Source organism: Mycteria americana, chromosome 6 (assembly GCF_035582795.1).
Source record: "Mycteria americana isolate JAX WOST 10 ecotype Jacksonville Zoo and Gardens chromosome 6, USCA_MyAme_1.0, whole genome shotgun sequence".
NCBI classification, from domain to species: Eukaryota; Metazoa; Chordata; class Aves; order Ciconiiformes; family Ciconiidae; genus Mycteria; species Mycteria americana.
In genome coordinates this window covers 52247947-52260183 of record NC_134370.1, presented here as the reverse complement: position 1 = coordinate 52260183, position 12237 = coordinate 52247947, and the positions used below count along the sequence as shown (strand labels likewise).

The following is a 12237-nucleotide window of genomic DNA, read 5'->3' as shown; positions in this document are numbered from 1 at the left end:
ACACTAAAGTATACCAGAAGGGAGAATTGACACAAGAAGAGCTAAGCAATCTCAGTGACACCAGCTATGCTGCATCATTCCTTTAAAACCATACCATGAATGCACTACAGCAGCAGCTGTGGTAGGAGCATACCTTAGGGAAGGCAAGATTAACAGTCACAGGCAAGACTTTCTGTTAGATGTATTTAGGAAAACAGTCAAGCTCTCGGGTATACAGATGTGTCCTCAAGTCAGAAAATTAACCTAGAAACAGAAACATGAACTCTAATTGAGAATAACTGCTCCCAACAACTGGTTCTGCGCCTAGATGTACAGAGTTTGCCACTTTTTACTTCAGATTCAGGTCTGGAAAAGCACTAGACTGGTCAAAAGTTTGTTTGTTTTTCTTTTCTCACAGTTGATCATCTAAAGATACCTGTGTATAAACTCTGGAAGTTTACTATGAGATCACAAAAGATCTTTGTAAGGAATTGCCCAAACTTTCTGACTACATTTGTGCAGAGGATGGGTATTTATACCACTGTGACCTCCCCAGGAACACCTTTAGTGCGTGTTGAATAGATAGGGAACAATCAGACTTCATTTGGCATCACTTTATCATCTTTGATGTTGTTTTGTTGAGGACTTCATCAGCTCCTTTTCTACCTAAACATACAAATCTAACTATTCTCGTGGTGCTCACACAAGTCGTTGCTAGCGAACAACTGACTGCATTTACTCAACATTATGCATATCGCTAGCTCTGAGAGTCTCATGTTTGTTGTTTTTCTGAAGGCATCGGTTCCTAAAAGCCTGCAATGATGCAAGAATTCAGGATTGCCTGAAAAAGATAGTCATGGGGAATGGGAGTCTATAGCTCTCACTTCAAGGTAAAATTTCAAAAATATAATCTGAGTCACATGTCCTTGAGTATCAAAAGGCTTGAAACACCCTTGAAACGCTCAAAAGGCTCTCAAAAGTAAGTGAAGGTTTAATGAAACTCACAATTATTTTTAAACTCTAGATTTTTAAGAGTCAGGATCATCACCTTTGTGCAAAGAATTCTGACAGTATCTGGCATGGCAGAGCTTGCTCTTTTTCTTTCCTCACAAATTGTATTCATTCGACAGCAACTAAGAAATGAGAGGCACTGATGGGGTACGTGCTTATTCTTGAGGCACAGACAGGTAATGTCACATTCCTAGCCATTCGTGCTGCCTTACAACAGAGGAATCTCATGCACATGTGGAAAACTGTTTAGCTAAGTACCTCTGAGTAAGTTTTAGTGAAACTGTGATGTATTCATGCATCTTTTGGAAAAGTTGGCTCTAAATATATCTGTATAACTGTAATGTGGACTACCATCGTCAAGCTGAAGGAAGCTGGCTTGACTGAGTGGATTATATAGCTTTGGGCAACAATATTAGTATACTTTTCCTTTTGGCTCTTCTGAACAAGGACATTACCCATTGGAAAAATAAACAAATGGTTTTCCTCCATTAGAGCAATCAAAAATAGGAAATGTACACTTGTAAAATCATGCTGTGAATAAACAGAATGATGTGGCTACTATATTTCATTTAAAGAATCAGGGAGTATGTTGCTGGGTTCTGTAATAGTCCACCACCCCACCCCTGCCACCCATAGTTACTATTATTCACTTTTTTCTTTCTAATTTTGAGTTAAAAGTGACAATGTTCTTTTAATATTTATTGAAATCTTTTAATCACAAACAATAAAAATAAAGACTAAATTTCCTCTGAATTACCTCTACTATTACACTTCATTCAAAACTACCATGATGTCTTGTGGAAGAATGTGGCTGTCATAGCTTTTTTTTTTTTTTTTCTCCTCTCACTGGGTAAGCATTCTACCCCACAGAAGAGAAGTATCGATACTGAGAAATGCCCTGAAGTCTGCACTAGGACTGATACTGTTTAATCATTATTACACTACATTATTCTACAAACAATTTAGCAATTGGCAGTGTATTGCTGCAGTTCTATAAGAACAACAACAAAAAAATCCCTCTGCAAGGTATAGGACAATGGTGTCGTCTCAGTCTTACAGCTAGATGGGGACTGGCTTGCCTTCAAGACATAGCCATAAGAAGAGCAGCCTTGAGATTACCTACGGAAGACCTTCATAAGGCTCAGAATGGCTAGGATCAGCTTTTTGTCAAAGACAATCCTCCACCTACAAGCTAGATAGGATGTAATTCAAATGCTCTGTGCTTAAATAGACTGTCACCTGGCCATCAAAATTGTCTTCTGGCATTGAGAAGGCAATTTAATTTGGGATATATAATACAGCAATGTATCTTTGAAAACATTTTAATGTAATAATTTTAGCATAGAGTAATGGAATTTGAACTTGCAAACAAAATTTAAGAATCTCTGCAGAAAAACAAAATTTAACAGCAACTAAAAAAACCCAAACATATATTTAGCACGGAGAAATACAACACATCAAGCAACGACAGTGCTTCTGGGAAGGACCGTGCCCGCACTTGTAAGAAAGGCTGTATTCTGTTAAGAAAGAAGGAGCTTAGTTATGTACTTCTCAGAGAAACATCTAAGAAAGTTACACATCCAGTCAGATTTAGGTGGGGAGAGACTGAAAACGCTCCAATTCCTTCTACTAGTAGAACTAAAAGCAGCTTAAATGGAGGTCATCACTAAACATTCTGAAAGACCACGTCTGAACTGATTTTTACATTCTTTTGGAGACAAGCTGCTATTTAAAATACAGGGCAAGCAAATCGGAAGCAAAAGAAGTACCTCTTCAAATGCTTCAGTGTCTGCTACTGAACTTCACTGCATGGGGTTGGACAGAGTCACTAGCTGTTGGCAGCTCCCACCTGCCAGCACAGGAATGGATGTCTGGTCACTTGGCCCAGTTCTCTGTGCTTCCAGCTGCTAGGCTACATTAGAAGACAGAGAAAAAACACAGTAAATCTATTCCTAACATATTTTACATAGATCGTGTCTATTGTATCCCTAAAAGGTTTTGCAGTCAAACAGAGAAGGTGAAGAGGTTTAGCCAGTCACATATGGGAATGAAAGCAGTTTGTAAGTGATTCGTTAGTGCACAGTGCAAATAAAGCTTGAAAACACTTATTACTGCAGAAATAAAAAAAAGTTAGATTTCACAACCAATAACCCATTGCAGTTATTCATGCTAATATAAAGAACTGATAAAGTTCCATCGTTTTGCATGTATGTCAACCAGTAATCTCAAATGCCAGGTAAGAATTCCCCCTCTAGTCCTGCAAAACTAACTTCAGACTGCCTGAACACAATAGAGCTATCAATTTAATCTCATAACAAACACCGGTAATGGAGAGAACTAGTCTTAATATCAGTGATCTTATACAGTATGGAAAACCTTACGTTCTCAGAGGGTTTCTTCCATTTTTAGTGAAGTGGTTAGTGGCTCAAAGCTGAACTAGCAGCTGGTCATGAAGAGGATTTCTCAGGGGTTGATACTGGGTCCAGTACTACTCAGTATTCTTATAAATCATCTGGATAACAAGATGCAATCAATCTTCACCAAGTTTGCAGATGACACCAAATGGGGAGAAAAGGTAGTTAGAGCGGACAGATGAGCCATTATTCAGAGAGACTTGGACAGGCTGCATGATTGGGCCAACAAGAATTGTGTGAGACTTAACAAAGATAAAGTCCTGCACACAGAATGAAATAATCCCAAGCAGCAGCACAGGATGCTGCATTAGCACTGGACTACAAACATCTGCACTGAAAAGCTAAGAGAGAACTGAATACAGAGAACCCTGTGAAATCAGTTTGACCAATTCTCCAGCACTTAGAGCTTCCTGTTCTGAAAGACAGGACAGCACATACTTCCCCCCCCCTTTACAACCAGGTAAATCTACATAAAGAAAAAATAAAAAAAATCTAACGAGGGGAAAAAAATATAACCAGAAGATTCTTAGACTGGGTGAATTACATGTAATCACGTGCTCCAAATGCATATGTAAAAGATATTCTTATAACACAGATTGACAAAAAGTAGTAATTACATTTAAAAACAAGCCATATGAATTGCAACATAAATACACACAATCCATTCCAAACACAGACCTGAAGATTGAAATGACAGGACAGGATTGTGAGATCTGTGCCATTTTTTTCCTAAACAAAGTGGGTTGAGGCCATAAAAAAGATGAGCATTAGTTAGCTGTGGAGCAACAGTTATGCAGAGAGTAAGACCCAGGCCCACTCACCCTCCTTCAGCTCTAGTTTCCAGCTTCCTACAGCTTTACAATCTGTGTTACATTTAGGAATTTATACTTTGGTAGCATCACAACAGTCAGGCTCGCCTGTATTCCTTCTTTCTCCTCCACAGGTAACTTTCACTTTGGGAGCAGTCTATATAGAACCAGCGATCCAGCAACTAATATCCAGCACATTTTCTGGCTTTACTGACATGTTTTTTACCAATTATTTTGTTTAGCCATTTTCTTTGTTTCAAATTTCAGATGTTAACTGCCTGAAATAAACATGCTATCCCTTTTCCCTTCTCCTGTTATCAAACTCCTTTAAAAATAATTTTATTTTAGATCCAAATATAAATGGAGTATACTTTTGTACAACATTTGCCTCAAACTGATGAGGGGCCGTCAGCATTTAACAACATATTCTGCTCTCAGACCCATTTCACTGAGTAGAATTTTGCTGAATTGTTATTAGAGAAAATAATAACATAATTTCCCAACTCAGGCATCACATTGGATTACAAAGTTGCTTTTTAGGCAAAGTAACAAACTCACATTAGATTTTAGTCCATGACACTTCATAATCCTCCATTTTTATTTCACCAATCATGGCATGTTGGAAAGCAAGGCAATCTTTTGGGAAATGGGGATACCTGGCTGCAAGATGATCAAGGACATACTGTCCTAATGCTGTATCAGGCTCCTATCTAAAAGGACACGTTTTGGTCTTCATGTGGTGTGAAAACGAGCATCTCTTCCCACAGAATCTCATGTAATAAGACCTTATCAGGATGTGGTAGACTACAAAGACAAATTACATTAAGAATTTTACCCCTACTGTTACTCCTGTTCAGACATAGGAAAAGGCTGTGATGTGAGCTAGAAGGAGGTAGCAATCGTTAGCAGAAACAAATTGCTGTTTACCTTTCATGTCCATGCAGATATGGAATGCATCCACAAACATGCATAAGACACAAAACCTCCCTACTTTTACAACTAAGAGCAATCCAAGTGACATTGTTCTGTGCCAATATTTCAAATCCCCCCTCTTGGGGAATATCCCCAAGATTCATTTTCACATCGTCAAAGTCATGGAGGACAGCAATTTTCTTTCTTGCATCAGAAAGCTTGTTGTGCTATAACTTGTGCGTAAAAATTGTGATTTGTGTAATTTTATGAATCTACATGCTGCATGGCCATGACAAAATGAACAGACCACCGTTCTCGGTAGCATGCATTCCGCAGAACTAATGACAGTCAAACAAACACCACTCGCCCGTGATACGTGACCAAAACCGGAGTCTTTCACAGAACTAACTCATCTTAGAGCAAATTACTTCAGTCCCACTTAATCCAAAAGAGAACAATCAAATAAAACATAACAGTGAATTAAAAAGCCATCCCGTGCTGTATACAAACTCCAGATTCCCTACCTATTCTAAACAGGTAAGAAACTACAATTAGTATACTACCATTAGCAGTATACTAGCATAGTATAGTAGTATACTATTAAGAGAAAGACGCAAGTCTTTTAGGTATATAGGTGCACGGGCAAACAGACCATACACTTCTAACATATGAAACCGCATTGAGAATCCAAATTCCATAGAAGTCTGGCAAAAGTTTTTATATATACAAACTGAGAACTGCTTGGAATCCCTGTGTAGAGTTAGTTATCTGGCAAAAATGACTCACAGCTAAAACATTCCTGTTATGAGAGGTCACTAAGTGCATTTAGGATTTTGTATCAGAACTACTTGGAATTTGCAAACAGCTCTACCCCAGTTCAGCTTGTCATTAGCATATCACTGCAGCTAAAGCAGCAGTGGCCAAAAAAAGACTAAACTGAATAATACTGTAAATACATCTAACAGTGGGGGGGAATCAGAAAATGCTTTGTATTTCACAAAAAATTGTTTTTAATAATCATTCATTGTTTAAGCATGCTTTAAAAAAAACTGTCTTCAGGATTTTATAACAGGTATACCCCAGTAAACAATATAAATACTTTATTTTTACTTTCATGATGTTAAAATGTATCATGTCAAGCCCTGGTGAGCAGAAGAATGCTTGATCAGCTATGTGTACCTGGTAACTTCTTTAGTCCAAATAAAAGACTTGGAAGAACATCTTTAAAGCCTATTTTTTTTTGTGTGTTAGCAGTTTAAGCATGCATACAAACAGCCCTCCAAAACATCATCCAAACAAAACTGCCTCAGACATTTTGAAATAGTTCTGTTGTTTAAAAGGCAAGAATGGGAAAGAATTTATTGGACTCATTCTTGAAGCTTTCAAGAATTCATGAGCTCTTCTAAAAACAATAGTCTTAATAAAGGAAGATATAAGCAGAAATCCAGAAAACATGAAACAAAAGCAATGATAGAGAATATAATTTTCGAGCCTCAATTTCAAGGATTGTTTCTGTTGAAATTCTGTTTGATGAAACACTGAAAGTATGTACCATAAAACAGCTGTAATGCAGAGAAATCTTCCCGCACAAGCAATCCTGTTAGTTCCAAACACATCACAGAATACAATGCGTTTATATATTAACATTCAAAACAACCTTAATTTTTCCACACAACTCGTATTCACTAGGAAACCGCATGTCATCACATTGCTTGGCTTTTTCATAGACAGCAAGTATTCTCTTTTCCTAACTCCCCTCTGTCAGTTTGGCTCTAAATTTCAAGCAGACTGCTGATGGACAGCATAGTCTGGTTGGGTTTTTGGAACGATGACTAAGGCCTTGATCCTATCACTTGTTCCTCCAGGCAAACCTTAATACATCAGGTAAGCACTACTGCACATCAACGTGCAATCTGATATGAGATTTAGGCTGTAGCCATTCAGTAATACAGTAAATAACAACAATATTAATTTTTTAAGACACACCAGAATCCAAACAATTTTTGGAAATTAATTTGGGGAAGCATAGAAATATGTATTTTAACTGTTCAGCTGTACTTGTAAGTTTCCTAGTGGAAATTTATAGCACATACTATTCAGATAAACACAGCTGTTGTTCCCCAAACATCACTTGTTACACCATCCTAAAAAGAAAATGTATTTTTGTAAGTAATTTAAAAACTGGTAGACATTGTGTGATAAAAGGATTAAGTAATTAAATCCAAGTTGTTCCCCTTATGCACATTACACAAAGTAAAATATAATTTTAAAATATGTCAGAATAAAAATCTCTAGTTATTCTGGAAGAATAAGAAAGCTGAAAAGTTATTTTTCTTGTTGTTATGTGATATCAGATGTTGCTGTCAACCACTGCTTCATTCTTCAAGCTGTAGTTTTTCTATGAAACTCATGAGACCAACAGAAGATACTTTTGTCCCCTAACCTCAGCTGCAGACACTTGCCTCTTTTTCCTCTGACTGGATTTGAGATTTTCACTTGAAATGTGTCCACTGAGGTAAGAAAGGGTTAAAGGTTTATACAATGTTTTGTCCGCAAGCCATTCCCCTGCCAGCTTGTTCTGGCTCCTTTGAAGCTGCAAGAAAACCTCAGGTTTTTTGTTTTGTCTTGTCCTTCTCCAGGTCATACTTATCACAGCATGGTTCAGCTATTGCTATTTCAGTTGCATTTTGTTGTACTTCATTTTCCACTTTTTCTTCATCATTCTTTGTTTGCAGTAATTCTTCAGTTTCTTTGTAGCCACACCTTCATTTCTAACAGGCTGAGCTGGATTGCCTTTTGTTTCCATAGCTACTGGCTTTCCCTCATAGGGTGTGTCCGATCGTCCTTTCATCCCAGTTATCTAGACACATATGGTGAGAAAACAGAAAAAAAAGAACTAGAATTAATAATCTTAAATCTGTATTAAGCACAAACATATACAGCTACCTTCAGACAACTGCCTTCTACTTCTTGTCATTCCAGCCAGACTCAGAGGCCACATCTGCACTGGGTGACAGGCACAGCTGGTCTTCCTGTCACTAGTGGGATCTGACCACTCCTGCTTCTTTCTTGCCCATGTGCCTGGATTTCCTTCTGGCAGAACCCAAAGTGCATGAGGTAATTAGGAACTGATGCACAACTCCATTTTGCCCTCATACGAAGTCAGGATGTGGCTAAAACATATAACTGGGCCCAAAAAGCATGCCACAATCCACTAAGCTAGGCGTAGTTAGCATGGTGGCTTTTACACATGTGAGTAAATGAATCCTGAAGAAAAATAACACTTGAAAATTTTCTTACTTTTAAAGTGTCATACTACCTGTTCAAAACATTAGAGCCGAGAGTGGGATCTTTGGGAAATCTCTAAAGCATGATACGCATCACTTATTTACGAATATAAATTACAAAGCAGACTGGATTCCTAAAAAATTTCCACAAACTTTCTATCAAAAGTTTCTTTAGATGCAGACAACTAATTCTCCTTCTTTTAATAAATTCTATTCTGTTTTAAAAACAACAGCAACAAAACCCAGATGTTCGTGACTTTTAGGCTATATTAATTTTTACTTATCCTAATGATGTCTGGAAGGAAGATCATATTCAAACATCCAAAACATTTTATTTCTTTAGATTTAACTGCACTCTGAAGAAACACAGAATATAAATGCTGTGTAAGGGTGTTAATTTTCTGTAAAAAGGAGTAAGCCACCCACACACCATTTTATATTTATGTCTGAGACACAGGAATTGTGTTCTCCTAAATTAAGGTACTCCCATGCCTCTAGACAAAGTATATATGCCACTATGCAAAATAACATATTACTCTTATTTTAGAAACAGTATTGCATATATATTGTTACAAATGTTTCACTGTATAGGAAACAGCATACCAATGAGAATTTACGTTTCTGTATGTCAGGGAAGCCACCTGAATTGCAATGAAAGTTTCCTCAAAGGTGAAGGAGTTCAGAGCAACCAGAGACAAGTGATCAATGCCAATTTGTCTGACTGAGCTAACATAGAGGGCTGAAGGGAAACCTTATTTTTGCTGCAGAGAATCACTGTTATCCCTACATAAGCTTCATTTAAAACTACAGACAATGAAGAACAGATCCAAGATGCTCCACTCCAGCTGCTGAAATCAGGAATCAATAAATTAGGACACGAAAGATTTAAAAGAGTGGCATGAGGGGACTGAGGAAAGTACTTAAACTGTCAGTAAAGAGTACCATCGTTTGGTTTTCTGTCTTGCCATACGATTATCCCACATCTAGTAATGTAAAAGCTCTGACAATTTTTTTTTGTGTGGCTGATTTGCTTACAACCTCTCTTGTCTGCATCAGATTTCAGGTATCAAACATTACAGTTGAGTGCTCATTGCCGTCCCCACAGAGGAAGCACTAATCTGGATCCCTCTCCTCTACCTGGCTACTTATTTTCACTAAGCTGGTTAGAATTTAATATCTTAGGCCTCCAAGACATGTCAGTTTCTGCTGAAACAGCCCAACAAGTTCAAGATTTTGAGATCTGGGGGAAAGACAGAGGGGCAAATGGAGATGAAAGTGGGATTGAAAAAACAGGAAACCAGGTTAACAGGTCCTTCCTGAAATTGTTTGAAGAAAAAGTACATCAAAAAAAAGCACCATTCACAGAGGCAAAATTGGAAAATTCTTATAAATGCAAATATTGTATCTGTTTCAGCTGTACTGCAAGCCTATAAATTAAAAAGCTTTTAAGCCAAATGCTACATTCTTTTTGCCATCCAAAAGTATTATTAGCTCACATTAATGATGCAAAACTTCATTTTGAAAGAATTTTGCCATCAAATGGGGGACCTCCCCCCCCATGTATTTTTAAAAAAACACTTAACGTATCACAGACAACTGCAATAAGAGCTCGATAGAATAGACTCTGACAGCACCCTACCTGATTTTACTTGTCTACAGTGGTGCTAATCAACTCTACTTCTGTAGTCATCATAGAGAAAATTACAACTCTACAGTAGCATGAGTCCTACAATCCACTTAGGAGGCCCATCCTGGTGTGGAGGTGCATCTTACAAAATATTCCATTGCCCTCTGTCAACAACACAATGAGCTTGAATGTTGTTTTTCCATACTGTAATGTTTAAAGCTATGCGAGATGAATCTCACCTGAGATATTTTTCAGGAAAAAGGCATTCCTGCTCTTGGTAGTGGATCCAGAACTCTAAAGGGTCTCTCTGACCCCCAAAGATGACAGATAAATATACTAGCTATATATACAAGGGACTAAAATAGATTATTTCAAAACTGCTAATCTGTTTTTCCATCAAGTGTGATACTGACCTTCTGTTTCCACATGGCTTCCGGGGGTGCAGGTGGAAAGGTGCATGGAACTCTTCCATGACTCATGTGATAGGGCAAAGGGAGGCTGGGATCTAGTGGCACCCATGGGACTGAAAGAGTGGCAGGTACAGTAGGCAGATCACAATGAGCTTTATGTAAGTTATATGATGCTCTCGTTGCCTTGTCAAGAGAAGTCTTGTAGATTGCAACTGATGAATCTCCTGCAGCATGAGTCAATAAATAAGAGCCCTCCTGCAAACTAAAAAGACAAAGTTCAAAATGAAAAATATTATTTAAATGTTTTTGTTCTGTTTCATTTGATCAGGATAGCTACTAAGTTCTTAATGCAAAAGCAAAACATCTTTAGATATTTACTTATCAGTCCCTGTTTTATAAAAAGACTATAGACAAAAAAGCATGAATTCAACTGTATTGATAAATACATACTAATTCATGTGTTTATAATGTATTCATAATGTACTAATTTATCATCAATGTACAGATTGTCATCATATTCAACAAAACATTTAAGCATACACTGAAAACCATGCGTATTTGGCAAACTATAATTCTTTAACTGGCGCTTTATAAAGCATAATGCATATATGGACACAGACGTGCTTTAAATACATGCAGGACTAAACAGGTTTTCAGGAAGACAAATGTCAACCAACTGCCCTTATCAAACATCTTAGTCACAAATCATGAAGCTACAGAAATTATCAAGTGTGGGAAAACTCTTTTGTAATTCAACTTAAGAGGCTTCACACACAGTGCAAGAAACCTGCTTCACAAAAAAATTAAGAGACACTTGCAGACCAAAAGTGTTGAAGTAGCTAAATAAATAAAGAAAAGGAAAGAGCAAGAGAAAGATTGCAACTTTGTACAGAGAAAGACATACGCTGTTGTAAATCAAGCTAAGCAGAAGGGAACACAAACAGTATAATTTCTACAGATTAAGCAAAAAGACTAACAAAAACAGAAGTCCAAATTTTAAATGTCAGCCTACATACACAATATTACAACTCACTCCTGTGAACTGTTTAATCAGAAGTGTCCAGTCTCCTCTCTTGAATAAGTGGTTCATAAAAATCAAGTTCTTATTCTTTTGCATCATTTATACAAAACCTGCAATCCTAAGCACATTTTTATACAGTACTGCATTATGCTATGCTAGACCTAAAAGAATCTGTAAAATATTTCACATATCTGAAGAAATAAAAATCAAAGAGCAGACAAGCATTCTACGGAAGAAACAGGATGACCTGGGTAATGTTGCAACTAAATACAATGAACGAGAATGGAGCACTTACTCAGACACTTTCTTCAAAATGTGATGAAGTATATTTAATGAATTTGCAGGCCTGTGAAAAAGAAAAAAAAAATTACAAAATAGTAACTTGCAAGGCTTGTTAGGGTTTCAAATTCATTGCTAAAAAACCCTGCTAAAATACTCACTTTATCAATTCAAGTTTTTCTCTTAAAGTTTCTGGAGAAATCTTTTCTAGCATAATAAGCTTTGATGTAAAAGCATCAACATGTCCTGAAAAATATTAATTCAATTAATACACTAAAAACTAAAGAAAAAATACAAAAGCATGATTTGCAGACCTAATGCATTTTAAAAGGAATAAAAAGTTTTGCTCTTTTACAGGGTAGAACAGTGATAAGTATTTATCAATGTTGCACAGTAACGGATAGTAAAACGTATAGCTGCTTTAAGTACAGACATCTGTATTTGGGCTGCCTTTTTAAATCAGGGAGATGTCCATGATTCCAGCAAAT

General features: G+C 37.0%; 1 protein-coding gene across 3 annotated transcripts in view; it reads right to left on the bottom strand.

The window, feature by feature from the left end:
* Positions 1-5805: 5805 nt before the first annotated feature.
* ICE2 (interactor of little elongation complex ELL subunit 2) overlaps positions 5806-12237 on the bottom strand; it is a 33078-nt gene continuing 26646 nt past the window's right edge. For 2 of the 3 annotated variants that reach the window (XM_075505809.1, XM_075505810.1), the window contains exons 12-15: positions 11911-11995; positions 11766-11816; positions 10453-10711; positions 5806-7985 (exon numbers count right to left, since the gene is read on the bottom strand). In XM_075505809.1, the coding sequence (XP_075361924.1) occupies positions 7797-7985; positions 10453-10711; positions 11766-11816; positions 11911-11995 (584 nt within the window). In that variant the 3' untranslated portion in view covers positions 5806-7796. Of the gene's footprint in view, positions 7986-10452; positions 10712-11765; positions 11817-11910; positions 11996-12237 lie in introns of those variants that run through there. The other variant, XR_012776227.1, reaches the window with a different exon arrangement.